The sequence below is a fragment of the Rhinopithecus roxellana genome, chromosome 19 (assembly GCF_007565055.1).
Source record: "Rhinopithecus roxellana isolate Shanxi Qingling chromosome 19, ASM756505v1, whole genome shotgun sequence".
NCBI classification, from domain to species: Eukaryota; Metazoa; Chordata; class Mammalia; order Primates; family Cercopithecidae; genus Rhinopithecus; species Rhinopithecus roxellana.
Genome location: NC_044567.1, coordinates 7313226 through 7334834, shown reverse-complemented (window position 1 = coordinate 7334834; position 21609 = coordinate 7313226). Strand labels below are relative to the sequence as shown.

At 56.4% G+C, this 21609-nt stretch overlaps 1 protein-coding gene across 2 annotated transcripts; it reads right to left on the bottom strand.

The window, feature by feature from the left end:
* Window positions 1-5218: 5218 nt before the first annotated feature.
* On the bottom strand, window positions 5219-20753 carry XYLT2 (xylosyltransferase 2). Of its 2 annotated transcripts, none has more exons than XM_030923699.1 (11): window positions 20510-20753; window positions 12505-12997; window positions 12045-12220; window positions 11571-11773; window positions 11045-11125; window positions 10310-10526; window positions 10046-10222; window positions 9528-9790; window positions 9073-9268; window positions 7810-8143; window positions 5219-6379 (listed from the first exon to the last, which is right to left on the bottom strand). In XM_030923699.1, exons 1-11 carry the CDS (start codon window positions 20642-20644, stop codon window positions 6057-6059), a joined length of 2598 nt encoding a protein of 865 aa, XP_030779559.1. In that variant the 5' UTR covers window positions 20645-20753; the 3' UTR covers window positions 5219-6056. The 2 variants fall into 2 exon arrangements, with proteins under 2 accessions (XP_030779559.1, XP_030779558.1); XM_030923698.1 differs by having other exon boundaries at window positions 10310-10529; window positions 20510-20682.
* Between the last annotated feature and the right edge of the window lie 856 nt (window positions 20754-21609).

The window sequence follows — 21609 nt, the reverse complement described above, 5'->3', positions numbered from 1 at the left end:
GTATTGTGTGTTAAAATGCAGTAAGTGAAAAGTTTGGTTAGCCAGGACACCCAGGGCTGAGAAGGCTGGACATTCACCTCTCTGCAGGCCCGGAGCCCGAAGCGTTGTGCAATCAGCTGGTGAATCTGTTGCTGCCGGTCCTTCTTTTGAACACTCTCATAGCTGGGCAGGCAAGCTGGCTGCCACAGGGGCAGCTGGTGGCTCCTGGGCAGCCCCACACAGAATACCTCACCCACCTGGGAGTGGCCCTGTGACCAAGAAAAGCCAAGGGAGCCAGGGAGGCATGCACCAGCGTTATCCAGCTTTGGTCTGGGTCCTCTTCCCCAGAGCAAGCCTAAGTTCAGGGTTATTGCACTCCTCCCTCTCCTCCAAGAAGCCTCTCCAGTCTTCATCCCATCCTTCCCCTCCCCTGCATTCTTTTTAGTCCCCTTAACCACACTAGGTCCCTTGCCTGGCTTCACAACCCCAGCACACACTTCTTCCTCCATCCCAGGTGGCAGGCCCAGGGGTCCTCACCTGTATCCCCTGGGACTCTCGGCTCCTTTCCTACTGGCTGGACCTCGGTGTGGCATCCTATGGTGCTGAAGTAGGGAGGTGGGCAGTCCTGGGATCATAAAGCACAACTCAAGGTGAAGCTCAGGGTCAGTGTGCAAGACAGCAGATTCCAAACCCTTTATTTCCCTCCATGCCCCTTTCTCCATCCCTTTAATCCTCTCCACCGGGGCCAAGGCACAAAGCTCAGACCCTCAGCATTTCTGGAAAGGACTAGGGTGTAAAGAGAATCCACTCCTTTCTGGGCACTAGCTCATTCTGCTACCATCTGGTAGCCAGGTCTGATGACCTTTGGTGGGGAGTCAGAGAAAACCACCTCCTGTCCCTACCCCTCCATGCTGTCTGGTGCTCAGTGTTGGGATATGGTGTCAGAGCCTGGGGGGCTGCAGCTCAGAAGATTTTGTTTCCTTTCTGTACAGGATGCCATATGGCACGCTGTCCCTGGGGAGAGGATTGACAGTGCTGTTGTTGCCACTTACCCCCTCCCCCAGAAGTCAGGGTTCTGTACTTTCCCTTGGGAGCTGGAAAAAGACCTTGTCTTCACTGAGCAGCTCCTTGCACTGAGTTATGTTTAACGATGGTCAGGGAGGGGCCTAGATGTTATTAACCCTTTCCACACTGCTTCCCTGACTCATAGGGAACCCAGGCTAGATGCTGTGGAGAAAGATTCCAAAGGCCTTTTCCATACTGAACAATTGTTTCTCCTTGGTCAGAGGACAGGTGCCCTTTTGTCAGGATTTGGGTCGGGGGTGGGGGCCATGAAGGCAAGGGGTTGGTGGGTCGGGGTGCTTACGTATTGGCTGGGACTCCAGAAGAAGTGGCAAGTGCAGAGGACCTGGCAGCACTGGGGGTCGCGCTGGTGCAGCAGCAGCAGCAGCAGCAGGATGGCCATGATGAACACCGCAGATGAGGCTGCCCTCCCCCCAGAGGCACCATTCAAGGGGCAGCCTGGACCCCAGCACGTGCAGGCCCATTTCCTCACCAGATTGGAATTCACTCCAAATGCTGGTGTAGGAATGACCTGGCTGGGACTGATACCAGCTTAACAAGGCAAACTGAGGTGCAGGCAGCTTCCTTTTTGCTACAGCATCAAGTCCTTGGGGCAGAGATTTGTGAGGGGAGCCGAGTAGCCCTGTCCCTTCCCTGCCTGCAGCCCAGGGGGTGATGTGTGTAAGGGAGATTTTACAGAGACACAAAGGGAGGGGATGGAGCAGATACCCTGAGAAACAGGATCTGAGGAGGCAGGAGAGGACCCAAGAGCCCAGCTCAACAGCCCCGATGCCCAGCCCCTCTCGTTACCAAAGATTGTGGCATCATAGGACCTGGCACAGGGAAGGGACCAGAGGGATCAAAGGCCAGCCGTGCACAGCATACTTCTCAAGTCTTAGCTGGGGAGGGCCGTTGCTTGAGGTGACCCCATAGATGAAGCAGCTGGGCTTTGCCTACGGTGAGGGGCCAAGGGTGCCTCTGCCCCACCCCTGGGACATGGAATGGCAGTAGGTACTCACCGGTGGCCATGACTATGGCTAGGAGGCTGTTGTCCATGGTGATGTCTGCACACAGAGAAGCAGTGGCAGGGGATGCCAGGAAAGGGCATTGGCCTTGAGGGCAGCCAGCAGGGCCACAGGGCTGACCCTCCCCGAGGTGCCACGCCCCTCCCTGGGAACCCTGGCTTGGAGGAACAGCTTCATTCAGAGCAGGGGCATCTGTAAGCAGTTTTCCAGGCTCTCGGCCTCTCCTGCCTCTGCAGGCCTGACAGGTATGAGGGTCCCGCTGCAACCTTCAGAGCAGGGGTTGGGAGGAACAGGCCCTGCTTCTGCTGAACCTGACAGCCAGTGGGACTCCAACTCACCCAGATCTCCACACTTCTCAGTCTCAGATCCCTCCCAGCCCCACTGCCCACCTCCACTTCCCATTGGCCCAGGTAACTGGGCTCTGGATGTCAATTGGCTGTCTTCTGGTCTTGGCTTTCACCTCTAACAGAACCATGGTGTCCATGGTTGCCCTGGAAACCGGGTACGCCAGGCCATGAAATACAAAAGCCTCTCTGCCCAGGCTCCTCTCCTCCCTCCAAAGCAGTTATTGTGTAGCTCTGGGTGCCCAGCCTGCCTGCACCCGCTCCCTGCCCCCACTCTGTGTCCTGCCTGGCCCAAATCCTGAACTTAAACCCAGCGGCCCAGCCTGGAGTGGATTTCAAAACCTCAAAAAACCCAAGCCTCCAGGCTGAGCTAACCCTACAGAAAGATGAGAGGGTAGAGAACACTGTCTGCTAGGAACTCGGGCAGCAAAGCTGGGCTCCCACTCACCTCAGTGACCTGAACAGGGGAGAGGATGGGAGAGAAGCGCCTCCACCCCCAAGCCTGCCCTCTGAACCTGTCAGGAGGAGTCCTGGAGCCTGGTCCTGGGTCCTGCAGTGCTTCGAACTCAGTGGGCCAAGACAGGCCTGCCAGAGCAGCAGGGGTGGGGCTACGCTTCCCTAGTTCTGCCTGCCTGCTTGTTAGAAAGGTCTGAGGAGTTTTAAAAACATACCGTTGTGGGTTGCCACCTCAGACCCATTAAATCAGAATCCTCTGTCAGGATCACGACTCACTAGAGTTGAAGAATGTAAACTCAAAGTGTTTACAGCAGGTGACAATAATGGCTAACTACGACCTGATCTAATATGGTGGAGAAGGACAGGGATGCAGCAAGTGCATGTCCTACCTAAGGTTTTTTTTTTTTGTTATTGTTTTGTTTTTAATGGTACTTTGAGGCCAGGAGTAGTGGCTGATGCCTGTCATCCCAATGCTTTGGGAGGTTGGAGCGGGAGGATTGCTTGAGGCCAGGAGTTTGAGACTAGCCTGGGCAACATGAGAGAGACCCCTGTTCTACCAAAAAAAAAAAAAAAAAAAAAAAGAAAAAAAAAGCCAGGCATGGTGGTGCACACCTGTGGCCCTAGCTACTTAGGAGGATCGCTTGAGCTCAGGAGGTCAAGGCTACAGTGAGCTATGATCATGATCGTGCCTGAACAACAGAGCCAGACCCTGTCTCTAAAAATACTACTACTACTTTGAAAACTGTTGTGCTAGCCTAACATAGCATAGCCATAGCCCAGGTTAAACCCACCAGCTAGTTTGTGAGCTCTTGGGCAGCAAAGTCTAAGTGTTCTAATATTTACTGCCTGTGCCTAAAATCCTGAACCTAGTTAATTTTTCCTCTTTATTGACCTGAGAGTTGATACTGGGAAACAAAAACCCCAACATTCTAGAGAACCAGAGTATAGCTTCAGATGTTCACTAAAATAGGAGCCAGAAAAAAATGAATAATCTTAGCCTCTGAACCTAAGCACTCTTTCCTTGGAATTCTTGCCATTAGTTCCTTCCTACTTACCTGCCCGGCCAGGCTCTTATGTGAGCAGGAGGAGAGTGTAGTGACTGAGTGGCTCTGGAGGCTTCCTGCCTCTTTCTGAAAGCTGCTACCATCATCTAATAGTTAGCTGTGACTTTGGGCTCGTCATTTCACAGCCTCAGTTTTCTGATCTGCTAAATGACGATAATAAAAATGCCTCTCTTCTCCCTCCAAGAGCTGTAAGGATTGAGATACTGCAGGCATGGTCAGCCGACAAAAACCCCAATGCTGTTATCGGTTGGTTGTCAGGAGTGCCCCCTCCTGGCAACTAGGAGAACTTGACATGTGGCAGCCTGGGCGGGACTTTGTTCCTCAACCTGAGCTGAGATCAGTGTGGCTGGCTGATAGGGTGACTTCAGAGGTCTAGAAACCTTCATCCTTGCTCCTACATTAAGGTGTGAAGGACTGATACCAAGCCCTGGCTGACAACGGTAGGAGAGTGGGAGGGGGAGAGGAGGCTTGGGAAAGGGAGGGAGGATGGACAACCCTTTTCAACATGGGTCCTAGGACAGTGACCAGGGACCTAGGCTGCTGCTGCTCCTGCCCCTAAAAGAAAAAGCTCCAATCATAACCACCAGGCCATGGCTGGGATTGCCTCTGTTGAAGGTACCCCATGTGGCAGGGCCAGGCTTCTAGGATGGGCCCTGCTAAGGCCAAGGATAGAGGAACCAGCATCTGCTACAGCCTGGCCTGGTGGTGGGGATGGGAGTGCTGGGTCAGGGCTCGCAAACTAAGCTCAGGTCCTGCTGGTCCCCTGGCCTGCTGGGTGGCAAAGAAGGCTTCGAGCCTCTCTGGGCCTGTTTACCCCTCAGAAAAAAGGAGTTGGATTAGATGTTTGTTTTTTGAGACAGGGTCTCACTCTGTCACCCAGGCTGGAGTGCAGTGGTACAGTTTGGCTTACTGCAGCTTCAGCCTCCTGCTTCAGCCTCCTGAGTGGCTGTGACTACAGATGTGCGCCACCACGCCTGGCTAACTAAAAAAATTTTTTTTTCATAGAGACGAGGTCTCACTGTGTTGCCCAGGCTGGTCCCAAACTCCTGGGCTGAAGCAATCTTCCTGCCTCAGCCTCCCAGTGTTGGGATTACAGGCGGGAACCCCTGCACCCAGGCTAGATGAGTTCTTGAGTCCCTCTTGGGTGTATTCTAAAGTGTTCTCCATCTGGGGGAATGAGATCTTTACCTTCTCAAGGCTACCAAAGTACCAGCTAAGACTTCTGGAGAAGGCCCAACGAATGGTGATGGCTTCCTGACCCCCAGGAGGAAAAACACAGAGCCCAGAGTAGAGAGATAGAGATATATTTCTTCTGTTGCATATTTCAGACTTCACGCTGAGCTTCAGGCACAATTACTCCAGGTTCTTCTGAGAGTCTTGACAGAGTCTTCTTCCCACGCTGCTCGTGTGACCTCACACTTCCAGTGCTCACCTGGGAAACTCTGCATGGCTCTCAGTGGGCCCTGACCCTGCCTTTCCCATCCAGGGGCAGGGTATGCTGGAAAGCCCTGGAGCCAGCCCCACCCCACTTCCAGGGTCCCCTGGCTACAAAATAACTGTCCTGCTAGAGCCCAGCTCTGCAGTGCCCCCCATATCACCAATTCTTCAGGCCTTAGAGCCTGGCAGGGCACTTGCACCCCCGTGGAGCCTCAGCCGCAAGCACCACAGGCCCACGCTGGGGGATGAGGCCCTGGAGAGTGAGGCAGGCCCAGCCTCATCCAGAACAATAGCAGGTGGGCTCAGCAGGCCCCTGCTCCCCACAGACATGGCCCACTTCCTGGGGCTACTCTGAGCCCTATTGCACATCTTCTGTTCTAGTTTCTCCCCCCACCACCATTTTCCTTTTTAAGTTAAAAAAAAAAAAAAAAACTAGAGAGGAAGGCGAGGAAGAGCTGGGTGTGGAATGCTGCGGGCACCCTTCTCACGTTCCCGCCAGCCCTCTGATCCCCAGCAGAGGCATCAGCAGTAGTTCATACTGTGTCCACCCTGTCATCTGTGTGGGTTCTTGATGGCTGAAATGGGTGTGCAGCCTGGGCCTCTGGTTCTTGCCTGTGGGAGGGGACACCCCTCCATTGTCCGTAAGGTGCAATTCCCCCGGTTTTCCACGGGTACTGGCTGGGGCCCTGCTACCTGAGTCGCCCGTCTGCTTTGACAGGCCCCAGCTCTGATTTGGGGTCGGGGGACAGAGAGCTCCAGCTGGTCAGTCTGCAGGGCTCCAAGGAGGGGCAAGCAGAGGGGCCTATGGCACACAGTCCGGCCACAGACCAGAAGTTGCTCAGTTCCCTGTCTGTCCAGGCCTCGAGTGCAGGGCCTGTGAGCTGTGTGTGCCGCTGGGCAGCCTCCTCTGCAAGCTCCGGCAGAGGCAGGTTCAGGATGCTACTCAGGCCCTGGAAACTCTGCTCCATGTACTCGTTGTGGGGGGGTCCCGCATGCAGCCAGCTGGCATCATCTGTGGGTGCAGAGCAGGCAGTAAGCACACCCCCACCCCAGACTCCGTGGAGGCCAGACCCAGGAGTTGGGTCTGGGTACCCCAGTTCCTGTCACAGCCCTACTTCTGAGTCACAGCTTGCTAAGTGACCTTGGGCTAATCCAAGGAACTTTCTGTGCCTATAAAACTGAGTTTTATAAAATCAAGGCAGTAAGCTCTAGATTCCCAACTTTAGGATGCAATAAAGCAGTGGGTTCAAGGCACTTTAGGAAAGAAGGGAACAGTCTGGTTTGTGTCCCACACCCTTTCCTGACCATCATCGGTGGCTCCCGGAGCCCTCAGAAGCCTGTACTCGGGCACTTCAGCCCTTCATGCACAGACACTGACCAGCTTTGTCCCCTCAGCTTAGAGCACCTTCTCTGACTTTGTCCTTGAGGCGCAGCCCCTGTCCCTACCTGCTGTGCATTGTTGCCATTCTTCCCTTGACTGGGAGGTCCAGGTGTGTGGGGGACACAGCTTGCCTGCCCTGGATCCTGGATCTGCTGCAGCCCCACCAGCACCCCTCCTCCTCTAGGGTACCCCACCTCTTACCCACCTTCTTGTGATAGGACAGGGTGGGGGAAGGAAACACCTATAATTATCACCTCCTGCATACTGGCCACTTTCCCTCCAGAGGCTCTTCCCTCATATCTTCCGGGGGAGTTACTTATACTAGGCCCTTCCTTGCAGGAAATTTGCCCAGCCTGTGTCTCTGTTCAGAGCCTACTCCTTTAGCCTCAGCCAAGTGGGCAGAGAGCCACATGACCCTGCCCACCTGGCCAGAGAGTGGACTGGGACAGCCAGTCAGATTTTCTGTCCCAAGAATGTGGAACCTGGGAACTAAAAGTCCCTGGTCAGTGTCTATTGCACTGAGATGCCATGGATGGGGAGCCAGAGTCTGAGGTCGATGCATAGAGACATGACAGGATGAGGAGCAAGATGGCCCCAGAGAGATGGAGAAAGCACCTCTGGTTCACAGTAAGGCCTGAGACATTTCCTAGCTTTGTGAAGACCTCTGCATTCTTCCAGTCGTCTCCCCTTTTTAACTCAAGCTCAGGTGAGTGGATTTGTGTCTCATGTACCACGAGGTCCCTGATAGGTGTACTATTCCTGCTTCACGTGCTAAGACTGAGGCCCAGGAAGGCCAGGGAAATTCCAAGGACAAAAGGCCAATGAACCCGTCAGAGTTATGTTCCAAACCAAGTGTGCGTGACTGTAAAGCTCCCCTTTCCACCACACTGCAGTGCAGGACACTGCACACTACAGGAAAGAAGATCAGGGCCTCAGCCTTTCCATGCTTCCCTTACTCTAGGGATGGGAATCCACTCTGACGGTTGGCTTCTTGGGGTCACCTCTCTGGCGAGTCCTATTCTGTCTGGCTTCTGGGCCTCATTTGAGAACTGCAGCCTTACCTTTCCTGAGAGGTAGTTTGCGGTTGAACGTCAAGGGCAGCACAAGGAAGCGGGTCTCACCCAGCGGTTCCCAGAACTGAAGGAGTCGAACAGTCCAGGGCCCAGGCCGCAGGGGCCGGCTCAGTGGGGGCTTGTATTGCGTGACCTCGGTGTCCGTATCTACTGTGATGTCATAAGATGTGGCCACCACATAGGTTGGATCGATCCAGACCACTGTGGCTGTGAGGTTGGGGCCCCGGGCCCAGCGCTGCACGGCCACAGGCTCGTCCAACGGCCCCAATAACCCCCCAAAGTTCCGGAAAAGACGCTCTTTGGGGTCCCAGTCAGTGCCAACCTGTAAAGTGAGAAGCAGCTGGGCAGGAGTGTGGGGGAAAGGTCCCTCTCCCTCCTCTGAGGCTGCCTCTCACTGTGTAATCTCAGGCCAGTCACTGTTTCTTTCTGGGCCCCAGTTTCCCCATCTGCGAAATGAAGGGGTTAGACTAGGAGATCTTTACTATCTCTCCTAGCTCTGCGATTCGTTCTAGGCTTCCATTCTGACTGCTAGGCAGTGGAGGTCAGTCCCCGTTACTGGGGACCATACGGCAGGGATGAGGTTCAAAGTCCCACCCAGAGACCATTCCCACATGAAGCCAAAGTCTCTAAGAAAGGGACAATGAGGAGGGGCCAGGCGCAGTGGCTCACGCCTGTAATCCCAGCACTTTGGGAGGCCGAGGCAGGTGGATAATGCAGTCAGGTGAAACCCTGTCTCTACTAAAAATACAAAAAAAAAAATTAGCTGGGCATGATGGCACGCGCCTGTAGTCCCAGCTACTTGGGAGGCTGAGGTAGGAGAATCGCTTAAACCTGGGAGGCAGAGGTTGCAGTGAGCCAAGATCACACCACTGTGACAGAACGAGACTGTCTCAAAAAAAAAAAAAAAAAAAACTACGAGGAGCCACTCAGAAGCGTACTTTCATGGCCCAATTCGAATGTCCCTGTCCCTCTAGGAGAAATCGCTGTAGTCTGGAAGACTGGGCTTGTGTTATAGTGGAAATGATCATTCCCTCCCTGCTCCCTGCATGTCCTCTGCATACCCCAACCAGGAGGTGCTCCTCAGTGTGCACAGGCTGGGGGCTGACACAGGATGTCTGCATAGGGGCATCACCATGGCTGCCATGATTGGGAAAAAGAACTTTACCCCTCCCTTGGTGTCCGTCCCTCTCTTCCCACTACCCCAAGTCTGGCTGGGGGTTGGGAGAAAGCAAGGGGGGGGACCTGTCCCACCTCCAGACTCTGGAGCCGGCTGGCCTGGTCACTGCGCCCCAACAGCTTCAGCAACCCCTGGGGCATCAGCCACATCTCAAGCGTCTCTGCTGGCCTCTGGGCTGAGGGCTGCACCGCCTGCGTCACCAGGTAGCCCTGGAAATGGTCGTCATAGAAATACAGGTGCACGCTGGACGGCAAGCCCCTGGGCTCAAACCTAAGGTGCCAGCAGGGAGAAAGGGAGATGCCATCAGCACACCTGACTTGGCCTGGAGTCCCCTCCCCAGGCACTTCCTTTCCCCAGATCTCACCCCCACAGCACCTGCATGCCTGGCTCTAGCCTTCTTTTCGGTATTTGCATTTTTCCTTGCCTCAGACTGGGGCCTTGTTGTGGGCAGAGGACGTCACTCTCTGGTTGGCCTCCCCCTAGGGCACCGCACCCCAAGTGCCTGCTGTATGTCAGAAGGGGGTCTCACCTGCAGAGTGGGGTGCCCAGTGGGGGTGCAGCAGTGGCGGCATGGTGCAAGCTGAGGCGGGCAAAGGCCGTGTAAGCGGTGAGCATGACATCACTGAGCCCACTGGGGCCATCAGCCACGTCATAGGTGTTCTCCCAGTAGGCCTTGAGGGCTGGCGTGCCGGGGGGGTAGCTGCCGTACAGGTGGAAGTCCAGGATTTCCAGCACCTCCTGGTTCACAGTCGACTCGAACTTCCGGGCGAAGAAGGTGGGTCTGGAGACTTGCTAGAGCAGGAGAGGCAAGGAGGGTGAAGGGCTCTGGAAACCCCAGAGGGCATGGCAGGGCTGGCCCCTCAGCACTGCCTAGAGCTCAGCCTCCTGCAGCTTTTCCTGCTGCTGTTGTAGTCCCAGACCCCTGAGGGCTGCTCCAGGCCGAGGCCCCCCCCACGATTTTCTGACTGGCCCACCCTGCCATTCTCCTGGTGAAAAGCCAGGGGAGAAGACCTAGCCAGGGGCAGCCTTGGGGCCTCGGGCAAGCACCTGCAGCCGGAGGAAGTCCTGTGGCTTGAAGTCGTTGGGGGAGCAGCCGCACCAGTCCACGATGTGCTTGTACTGGCACTTGCAGCCCAGCTTGCGGTTCCAGTTGGTGACCCGCAGGTTGTTGTCCACGAGGGTCCCACAGGCCAGGCTGTTCTCCAGCACCGTGTGGAAGAAGGACTTCAAGCAGCAAGGGAGGGTGGAAAGTGAGCTGCAGGCAGCCCAACCCATGCCCTCCCCGGCCTTCATGCCTGCTGGGCCACCCACCTCTGCTGGGAGCAGTGTGTATGTGTAGAACTGGCGTAGCTGGGCCACAAGCGGGTCATCTGTGTACACCACATACTCCACAAAGCTGCGTGTCAGCACAAACCAGTCAGAACCGCCATCCACCACGATGCCTGCCGGGATCTGCCGCTCACCCAGGCGCCACATGTGCGAGTCACACTCATGGAAGAGCCGGTCCAGGCCCTGTTTCTTGATGAACCTGCTGGCGGCAGAGAGGCCATGGCTGGGGATCCTGCAGGGTGGGGTCTAAGCTCTTTCATCCGCCTGGCAACCAACACTCCTCAACCTGTGACTGGTGTGGAGACTTTGAAACCCAGGACTGGGCCGGGCGCGGTGGCTCAAGCCTGTAATCCCAGCACTTTGGGAGGCCTGAGGCGGGCGGATCACAAGGTCAGGAGATCGAGACCATCCTGGCTAACACGGTGAAACCCCGTCTCTACTAAAAAATACAAAAAAACTAGCCGGGCGAGGTGGCGGGTGCCTGTAGTCCCAGCTACTCGGGAGGCTGAGGCAGGAGAATGGCGTGAACCCAGGAGGCGGAGCTTGCAGTGAGCTGAGATCTGGCCAGTGCACTCCAGCTTGGGTGACAGAGCGAGACTCCGTCTCAAAAAAAAAAAAAAAAAAAAAGAAACCCAGGACTGGAGCCACTGAGCCCAACTGTGTTGGGGATGTTGGGACAAGACTCTGGGGCCAGGGCCTCCTTTCCCACCCCCTCACCTGGAGTTGTCCCGGCCATGTGACTTGAGGAAATTCTTGTCCCGGTTCTTGGATAGGAATGCCACCAGTTCCTCATTGGTCCTGGTGAAGGAATGGGGTGACAGGTAGCCAAGTGAGATAGTTGTGCAGTCACTGGCACAGAGCAGACTTTCTGGCTTTTCTCTCTCCCTGACGGCTGTCTGGCCATGTGTCCTACCCCTGGCTGATGTCTGGGGTGGTGAGCACCAGAGGCCCCTGAGGAAGACCACCCCATCCTTCCTCTGCCCCTTGCTGTCTGATCCAGCACACCAGGTACAGACCTCTGGCTCCTCCTCCTCCTCCCCATCTCCTATCATGCTCAACTCTCAGTTCATCTTATACCAACCCCTCCCCTAAAACATGGCAGGGGCCCAGGGGCCCATGTCTGAGCAGGGCCAATCCCAGAGTTAGGCTTATGGGGCAGAGAAGGTCCACCAGGCTCTGCAACCCCAGGTGCCCAGACAGGCATCCCCTCCCATCCAGAGGACTCAGAGCCCCATCCCCACACCTGGTTGGGTAGTCAGTGGCACTGAGGTTGATGAAGAAGTCCCAGGCCCAGCCAGGCACCTCTAGCAGGTCCCGCATGCTCCGCAGGTACATCCTTAGGAGGCTGGCCCCGCCCCAGATGGTGACCATGCGCCAGGGTGTCACCCGCACATTATCATAGCGCTGGGCCAGCTCCACCACCTCCCGGTGCAGGTAGTCGGAACGCTGGTGGGGAGGAGACACTCGGCTAGCCCCCAGTGTTACCGCCATCCCCACTCCCACCCCAGGACAGAGTGAAGGGACACAAGGCAGGGAAAGCACAGGGCAGGGCTCCAGCCCGTAGGCGGCTGAGCGGGCTCATGCTGCCGCCCCCCTGTTCAGGGCCTCAGTTTCTCTCTCTAGGCTACCTGGGCCAGGTCAGAGACCCTGTCTGTCAGCAACCTTCTGTTTCTGCTCTGCTCACCCCAGACCCCTTGGCCTCTCCCCACCACAATACCTTGTCCACATGGATGTAAAAGAAGTGCTGCTCATGATAGACGGCCTTGAGGAGACGCTTCAGCTGGCGGATGGCGCGGCCGTGAACCACCAGCATGTAGGCGATTCGCACTGGGGGGCCATCCACAGGCTGCTGGGCTCGGCTCTCATCCCACTGGATGCCGGGGCTCATCTTCCCTGAGAGCAGAGGACAGGCGTTGGCAAGGCCCCCCCAAGGTCAAAGGGTCAGGGTGAGATGGGAAGAGGCTGCTGCCTGCCTTCCAAAGAAGCCTAGACTTGGAGCCCCATGCTCCTGGGTCCCCACTCTGCCTCTGCCACTTAGTAAGTAACTGGATGAAGACTTAGGCAGGGAGGTAGGCCCCCCTTGGCTCTTTCTTCCTCAGAGAGATGGGAGTGAGGATCCGGGCCATGCCACCTCCCTGACCCAGCCTGGGAAGGGCTGGAGCACCCCTGTCCCTCACCAGTCAGCTGACAGTGCCGGGGCACAGCCTTGGGCATGAGGCTCCCGGCCTGGTGCAGGCACACCACATTGGCGATCTCCTGCTGGCACTGCTTGGTGCTGGCCCGGGCCAGTGCAGACAGCGCGTCCTTGCCCACGATCTCGCACTTGGGGGTGAAGCCGTTGTCCGTAGGCTGGGGGGCGCCCTCCACGCTCCCTGTATCTCCGTGTGGTGGGAAGCCGGCTGCCCCTACCAGTGCCTCCCCAGCTGCTGCCCCACTCAGGTTCTGGCGGCCTGGGGCCTCCGGGGGTGGGGCAGGTGGGACCCGCCGGCTGGCTCTCTGCCGGCTGGTTACTGCCCGTACCACCTTGGCCACAGGCACTCCTGGGCTCTCAGCACGGCCCCGCCAGCGCCCATGCCTTCTGCCTGCGCTGCCCCGTCGTCCTGCTGAACTGTCTGTGTCTTTGGAACCCTCGCCAGGGTCCAGTGGCCGTGGCTTCCTCTGTCTTCCTTTCTGTAAAAGATATGCAGACACATCACTGGGGCAGCCCCTCACCTCCTCCTGCTCCTTGAGTTCCATCTTGGTTGGGGGCACCCTCAGATCTAGACATTCCTGCTCACTTTTTACCCAGAGAAGTGCTTTTCACCTAAGGACTCCACACAATCGGCACCACCACAGGACCGCCTCCCTAGCCAGCCACCGAGGGAGCACTGGTCCTCCCTCCATCATACCAACACCCCTGTCCCCCACTGGCTCTCAGATTACATGGCACTGTGCTTGGTTTTCTGTTCTGGACTCAGATCCCACTTTCTTTTTCAGCAGATGTTAAAATAAATATCCACATGTGTCCCAAGGGAAGGGTGCAAAGACCCCACCGAGAGTACAAATGTCCACCTAAGACCCAGCACTCCCACCGAGGGCTGGGAGGAGACAGTGGTCTTCAGGAGACTCTAACTTCCAGATGAATCCAAAGCATTTCCATGTGGGAAGACTGAGGCCATTTCACAGTGAAGGAGGAGTGCCCATGGGGGATGACGGAGGTGAAGTCTGAGACCCCAATACTGCTTGAGTCCTTTAGGAAGCAGATCAAGACAGAGTGAGAGTGCGTGAGATTCACTGCGGGTACCCCCGTGAGCGATGGGGCAGGGGCCGGCAGGGAAAGACTTTGGACCACAAAGGAGATGACTATTCAAGGAGAGGGGCAAGAAGAGCTTCTGTCTCCAGCACAGCCTCGAGGAAGTCCTGGCTGGCTCCTGGGAAAACTCCAGCACATGTACTGCCTGGAGCTGGTGAGCCCTGAGCCACCTCCACACTCAGTCTGTGGCTGGAAAGCTGAGGCAGGGCCTGAAGGTGCCCACAGCTGGAGGCTGTCACCTCGCTGCACGTGCAGCAGGGCACCTCTACTGCTGCCACGCCCCTGCTTCCTGGTTCTAAGTGCTCTGGTACCTCCTGCCTCTCCTCAAATCCAGGCACTTCCCTAGATGGCCTGGTGGTGACTGAACACCATGTCCAGCCACCTCCTCCTCCGTTCCCCCATCCTACCTGCCCTGCCTGACCAAATCCCATCCATCCTTTCAGATCCAGCTCCAAGGCCCCTGGCATGCAGCCATTCTATTTGCCCTGCAGTGGAATGGGCTGAGCTCCAAGGCCCTGGATGTTCCTCTAGTAGTGAACTCCTTGACAAGAGACATGTCAGCTCCATCTCCCCAGGGTCCAGCAGAGCAGCTGGCACACACAGACACCTAGCTGGTATCTGGTAGATGAGATGTAGAACGGACGGAGGAACAGGGGCCACAGTGTGAACACTCCAGACTCTCCAGGGCTCTGGGCCTAGCTCTGCCAACTCACCAGCAGTTCCCTAACTTCTCTGAGCATGCTCCCTTAGCTGTAAGGAGGAATAACAAATGAGCATGAGACACTGCAGCGAGGGAGAGCCGTCTCCAGCCTCGTAAACCCTCTCCCACCGGCCTTCCCCTCCATGCTCACAAGCTCTCCAAGACTAAGTCCTCTTCTTTCTTGGCCTTTCAGCAGCCAAGAACTTAATGGACCACTCTGTCTTGCTTGAAGCGCCCTCCGCATTTGCTTTCCAGGATACCCACCTGGCTTTTCTCTTCTCTCCACTGTCACTCCTTATGGTCTTCTTGGTGCTTCCTTGTCTCCCAGGGCACCTTCTGGGGGCCCTTCCTGTCCTAGCACCTTTACTTCCTAAGTGATCTTCAGTCTCTGAGTTTCTAAACTCCATCCCCACCCCCAGATTGATCTCTCTGGCCTGGATAGCTCCCTTGAACTTCAGGCATTTAACTACCAGCTTCCTTGACATCTCACATGAGAGCTTAATAGACCTCTCAAGGCCACAAGCCCAAAGTACCTCCCGCTCTTCATCCCCAACCTGCTCCTACTTCATCTTCCCCATCTCAGTTAATGACATCTCCATCCTTCAAGATGCTCAGGCCAAAAACTTTTGGGAATCATTTTTTTTTTTTTTTTTTCCTGAAACAGAGTCTTGCTCTGTTGCCCAGGCTGCAGTGCAGTGGTGCAATCTTGGCTCACTGCAACCTCTGCCTCCTGGGTTCAAGCGATCCTCCTGCCTCAGCCTCCTGAGTATCTGGGACTACAGGCACATGCCACCACGCCTGGCTAATTTTTGTATTTTTAATAAGAGACGGGGTTTCACCAAGTTGGCCAGGATGGTCTCGAACTCCTGACCTCAAGATCCACCTGCCTTGGCCTCCCAAAGTGCTGGGATTACAGATGTGAGCCACCGCACCCGGTCAGGAGTCATCTTTGACTCTCTTTCCCTTACACCCCACATCCACTCCATCAGTAAATCCCGTCGGTGCCACCTTCAGAATATATCTGGAATCCGATCCCTTCTCAACACCTCCCTCACTATCCCTGCCTGGATTCCCTGGTCTTCCAGCTCCTATTCTTCTTCCCCTAAATTCTATTCTCATCACAGCAGCTGGTGTTTCTGTTACAACTCTTAAAATCCCATTTCACCACTCCCCTGCTCCAAACCTCCAGTGGCCCCTCTTAGGATAAAAACCAAGGCCCTTACAGGAGCCTACAGAGGCTCCGTGAGCTCTCTGGATGCCCCCTTCTCCACCCAGGGCTCTCTGACCTTATCTGGGAATTTGTTATGCTCACTCTCCTGCAGCCACAGTGGCTTTCTCTGCATCCCCTCATCTGCCCTGGCACTCCTGGCTCCAGCCCTTGCACCCACTATCGCCTGTGCCTGGCACACCCTCACCCAGATAGCCCCACTGCTCACTCCTTGCCTCCTTCAATTCTTTGTTCAGATGGCATCTTCTCAGTAGGGCCATCCTAACCACTGGATTTACAGTGCCAGCCCTCCCTCCTCCTCTGCTTTTTCCCACAGCACAATATTTCCTCTCACCCTACTATTTATTTATACTGTTTTGATTTTTTTTTTTAACTTGTCTTTCTCCTCAGAAGATTGTAAGTTCCCCAAGGGCAGGGCTTTTTGCTGTATGTACTGACATAGTCCTAGCGCCTAGGAGAGTGTCTGGCTGTAGTACATACTCAGTAAGTGTTTGTGTTTTTGAGACAGTCTTGCTCTCATTGCCCAGGCTGGAGTGCAGTGGTGCAATCTTGGCTCGCTCCAACCTCCGCCTCCTGGGTTCAAGTGATTCTCCTGCCCCAGCCTCCCATGTAGCTGAGATTACAGGTGCGCACCACCATGCCCAGCTAATTTTTTGTATTTTTAGTAGAGATAGGGTTTCACCATGTTGGCCAGGCTGGTCTTGAACTCCTGACCTCAAGTGATCCACCAACCTCGGCCTCCCAAAGTGCTGGGATTACAGGCCTGAGCCACTGTGCCTGGCCTTAGTATTTGTTGAATGAATGAATGAATGAATGAATGAATGAATGAATGCAAAGCTTTTGGCATAGGCACAGCATTCCGTAAGTACTGCTACTTTTTTTTTTTTTTTTTTTTTTTTGAGACAGAGTCTCACTCTGTCGCCCAGGCTGGAGTACAGTGGCATGATCTCAGGTCACTGCAACCTTCACCTCCTGGGTTCAAGCAATTCTCGTGCCTCAGCCTCCCAAGTAGCTGGGATTACAGGCGTGTGCCACCATGCCCGGCAACTTTTTGTATTTTTAGTTAATACTGGGCTTCACCATATTGGCCAGGCTAGTCTCAAACTCGTGACCTCAAGTGATCTGCTCGCCTCAGCCTCCCAAAGTACTGGGATTACAGGCGTAAGCCACCATACCCAGCCCAATGCTGCCATCTTTATCATTATGATTACTCAGATGGGAGAAGGAAATAGTCAAACGTGAAGTCAAGAGAGGCCCAAGATCCTCAACATCTTGGACTTGGCTGGGTTGGGTTCTCTGTGCTCCTCACCTCCCCAGGGCTTCCCCCAACCCCTGCACACCCTACCCACTACCATACTCCTCAGGCCTTCTGAGCACATGAGGAACCTCACGCTGTCAGGATGACAGCCACCTTCAGGCCAGAGCCCCATCCCTACATTCATGCCCTCTGTGCCTAGCACCCAGCCAGCCTTCTGATCTTTTGATTTTATTTCATTTTAATAGAGATGCAGTCTTGTTATGTTATCCAAGCTGGTCTCGAACTCCTGGGCTCAAGCGCTTCTCCCACCTTGGACTCCTAAAGTGCTGGGATCACAGGCATGAGCCATAGTGCTCAGTTGCCCTCTGATCTCTTTTTTTTTTTTTTTTTTTTTTTAGGTTTTCACTATTTATTTATGACAAATATTCCACTTCCATGATTTTCTCCAGTCAAAAGTTCTTTGAGACGATGCCGTCGGCCTTGGCCAATCGGAGAATGGAATCATCTGACTCACCCATCCTACGAATGGCCCCGCAGATAGCATAAGTTTTAAACTGGCCCTCTGATCTCTTAAAGGTGGCCAGTGGGAGCTGGGGGCGGCCATTCCCATCTGAGAAGAGATACCTGCAAGAAGAGGCAGCAGACCCTATTCTGTACCCACACTGGGGAGGGCACCACAGGCTGGGGAATCCCTAGGAAAGGGAAATGCAGCCCCACTGAGCTGAGTGTGTATCAGCCTGGTGACATGTGACCTGGCCACACAGCAAGCAGGGAAAGACATTCCCAAGCTTAGGTGGGTAGAGATGGCAGAGAGCTGTAGGCTCTCCGAGTGGACGCCAGTATCAGTGAGTCAGGAAGCTGGTCAGGAGAGTAGGGCATGAGGCACGGGGCCAGGTTGGCTGTGGTGGGGGCCAGGATGTGGGAGGAGATGGGCATGTTGGTCCCCGCACTGCAGTGGGAGCTGGCTGACCCTGAGAAGGACAATCCCAGAGGAGGCTGGGGGACGAGGAGGCAGCAGTGAGGGATCAGAGAGGCCCTGGTGGGCAGTTAGCCCCCACCTCCATCCCTTCCAGGCATGTCCAAAGAGCATCATCACAGCCCCAGCCTTGTGCCCCTCACAGGCTGCCCCCAGCAGCCCTGAGGTCGGGAGCCCTTCTGATGACTGAGGGTGGGGAATGGTCCTCTGACCTCTGGCCTGGATGCATTCTGGCCTCAGAGGCTCCTTCCTCTCCTCCAAGGAGGCAATTAAAATCCTCTGCCACTTCCTGGCTCTGCAGCTCCACCTTAGAATCTTTGCTCCCCCCATCCCCACCTCCTTTGACTTCTCAGGCTGCATTTAAAACAAGTGGTGAGATGGTGTTTGTGAAAGCTTTGGAAACTATCGAGCAGTTCTCTGGAGGTTAGTGACCATCCCTGGGATTCACTCTCAGCCTCTCCATAGATGGGCAGAGCACACGTCTTAAATGCACACTGAATCCTGTGCTGCTTAAACCCCTTCGGTGCTCTCCCGCTGCACTCAGAATAAAACCCTTGCCCCTTGCTGTGCTCCTTTCAGCCGCACAGGATGGAACCTTCTTCCAGGGAAAGCACCACACCCTCCTGTCCATTCCTCAAGGGTGCCCAGCTAAGCCCATTCTCCTCAGGCCTTCTGCCTGAACTCTCCTGCCCACCTCTTCCTCTGAGAAGCCTTTCCTGACCCTCTGATCTAACCCAACCCCTTTGTAATTCTATTGAGTTCCTTTTCGCTGTCTGTTTCTTCCTGTAGATTACCTGTCCATGAGGGCAGAGACCTCATCTATTTTATTTTTGTATCCCCAGTGTTAGCACAGTGTCTAGTACAAAGTAGGACTTCATACCTATTTGTGGAATGAATGATTGAATGAATGAATCGTATTCCCAATGCACAGTGCTGGGATAATAAGAGTTATTTATTTACTGACAGCTGAGTGTGTGCCAGGAACTCCTGCAAGTGCTTCACAGGCATCATTTTCACTTTATAATCACCCAACACGGGAGGTGCCAAGATTATCCCCATCTTGAGGAGAGATACTGATGAGGATAAGGGAGGAGGCAAAGTGATTTGCTGGTGGTCTCCTCAGGGTCAGAGCTGGAAGAGAGTGGTGAAGTGGGCGGTCCAGCTTCAGCACTCACCTTCCCATGCACCCCGTTATGCTGCCTGGCAACCCCAGAGTCAGGTGAGGGAGCAGCTGAGGGGGTCCAAGCAGCAATGGGTGCCTGGACCGCACAAGCTTTTTCAAACATTCCAATCCAGGATTCCCCTATTCATTCAGCCAGTAAGCTGGAGGAGGAGGTGGTGGGGAATGGGGGCGGTAGCCCAGAGTGGTCCCATATTCCAGTGTCAGAGGGCTCCCTAACTGCCTTGGCAGCCCATTCCATCTTGGAATGTCCCATCTGCCCAAAGAGTCTTCTTACACTGGGCCTGAAACACTCTCCTACTTGCTCGTCCTACTTGGAGGTCCACATCCCCGCGGATGTCACGAAGCCAGCCGCCCCTGCCCCCACCTCCTTTTGGAGTTATGGTCTCATGTGACTCTGTTCCAGCCCCCACCACCATCCCACCCTCTGGGTTCTCCAAAAAAAGGCAAGGGCAGCTCTTCTGGCTCCACACTAGGCCTTCCAGGCTGGTGAGATGCCGTAAGGGGTCGCGGGTATCGGGGCTTGTCCGAGGACAGCAGCAGACAGAGTCTCTGACCCGGATCTCTGGAGGCAGCAGAACTGGGGCGCTGGGGGCAGGGAGGCCCTGACCTCTGGGCCACAGCTTAGGACTGTGGTGTGGCCTGTCCTCTCCATCTCCTCAGCATGAACCCAGACCCAATGGACCCTTCCTCACCACACCGCTGAGGTGTCTGAGCCTCCAGCTGCAACCACATCAGGGAAGAGGGAGAAAGACCCTCGAGGCAGGGACCTGGGGGCTGAGACGGCTGTTGGTTGCCCCTGCTCTACGGCTGGGACTCTGTTACAGTCCCCATTCCCTTAGAGCCAGAGGGCCCCTCCCTAATTCCCTAAGGTCCTGAGGCCAACTCACCAGCTCAGTTCCTCCTCCCCCTGCCCTCCGGAGACCCATCCAGGTTCTTCAAACCTCTGGCTGAGGAAGCCACACCTCGGGAAGACTCCAGTTCTCTCCCTCGGGGTCACTCCTTGTTCCTTCAGTTCCCAGGTACACACTTTGTCCCAGGCCCGAATTCCACCCCCGAGCTCCACTTGCTCACTGGCCGCTGCCCCCTCAAGCTCAGCTGGGGAAGGACGCTCTGGGTCCCTTGGCCCCACTCCTCCGCCCACGGCGCGCACATCCCCGCCCCCTCCCAACTTCAGAAAGTTTGGCCTGGGGCTCCCCACCTCCGAGCAGGTTCGGGCCCAGCCCCGCCTCCCAGCCCCGCTCGCCGCGCCTGACCTTCATCGCTCCCTTGGCCGGAGACCACCCCAGCATGACCTGCTCCCGCCCCGGCCCCCAATGCACCAGGGCCCGGGTCTCCAGGTCACGCACTGTCCCCGCGCGCAGCTCCCTAGGCCTGCGGGGTAAGGGAGTGCCAGGCGCCGGATGCTCCGCTCCAGGTGACCGCCGGCGCCCCGCACGCACGCACGCGGCCGGTGCCCCACTTCCCCGGCTGGGGCCGCCCGCAGCCCCGCCAGGACCCCGCGCGCCCCCGCGCCCGGCCTGCCCGCCCGCCTGGTTGTCCGAGCACCTCGCCCGCCTCGTCCTCCTCCAGGCCGCTGAAGCTCCACACCACCAGGCCCTGCAGCAGCAGGATGGCCAGCGCCGTGGCAATCGCCAGCTTGTAGCGCCGCACCAGCTTCTGCACTCGCGCGCTCGCCACCATCTTCCTGCCCGGGACGCGGGGCGCGCGCCCAGCCCTTCAACCCGGCCGCGGGCGCGCGCACGGGCGCGGGGCTGAGTCTCCCCCCCGCCCCCACGCCCGGGGAGGCGGGCCGGGCGCGCGCCGGGGCGGGGCCTGCGGGGCCAAAGCACCGCGCCCAGCAGGCTAGGGGTGGAGCCAGGGCTCGCAGCACCTCCCTCCCCGGCAGCCTCGGGCGTGGGCCTGAGCGCCCTTCTTCTGCGCTCTTGTCTCAGCTGGTGCCCCTGGCTCCCACGTGTGCGCCCCTCCACCTGGACGGCGAGCGCCTGGTGCTAGGGAGTGGAGGGTCTGCGGCACAACCTCTCTTGCCTGGTATCGGGGTCGTGGGCGAGTTCAGTCCCACGCCGGTAAGCTCTCTGTCCCGGGGGCCCTGGGAAAGCCAGGGCTCCCAGAGACGCCGCCTTGGGAGAGGGCGTGTGAGAGCCACAGGCCTCTGCTTAAAAACCTGGAGGCCGCACCTGCGGGTCAAAGTCTAACCCCTTGACGAGCATCAGAGAGCCTTCACGAATCCTCCTTTCCGCTCTGCGCTCATCCTAAGCATCCTCAGGCCGCTCCCAGAGTCGTGGTTCTCAAACTACTCGGAGTCTCTTGGAGGTCTTGATAAAACAGATTTTTGGTGTCCCTCCTCCCTCCCCCAGAGGGTCTGCTTTGGTAGGTCGGTAGTGGGGCCTAAACAGTAGAATTTTCAGCAAGTTCCCAGGTGATGCTGATGCCTTTGCTCTAGGACCAAACTTGGAGAACCAGTAGACCTAGACATGTGCTGCTCTCTCTGCCAAGTCCTAGCAACTTCCCCCCCAGCCCCTACGCCATCAGTGGCATCCTCCTGTGCGTCCCCAGCACTGTGCAGTGAGCACCAATCACACATCCTGTCGTGACTGCTCTGGGATCTCACCCTGCTTTGGACACCCAGCAATGCTCAAGAAATGTTG

What these genes read in the sequence shown, in the direction of transcription:
- XYLT2 (XM_030923698.1), bottom strand. Translation starts at nt 20,644, where the DNA reads ATGGTGGCGAGCGCGCGAGTGCAGAAGCTGGTGCGGCGCTACAAGCTG. An exon ending in TTTACATCCATGTGGACAAG is followed by an intron (nt 11,774 to 12,044) that starts GTATTGTGGTGG and finishes CCTCCCCACCAG; the next exon opens with CGTTCCGACTACCTGCACCG. An exon ending in AGGACTTCCTCCGGCTGCAG is followed by an intron (nt 9,791 to 10,045) that starts GTGCTTGCCCGA and finishes CTCCTGCTCTAG; the next exon opens with CAAGTCTCCAGACCCACCTT.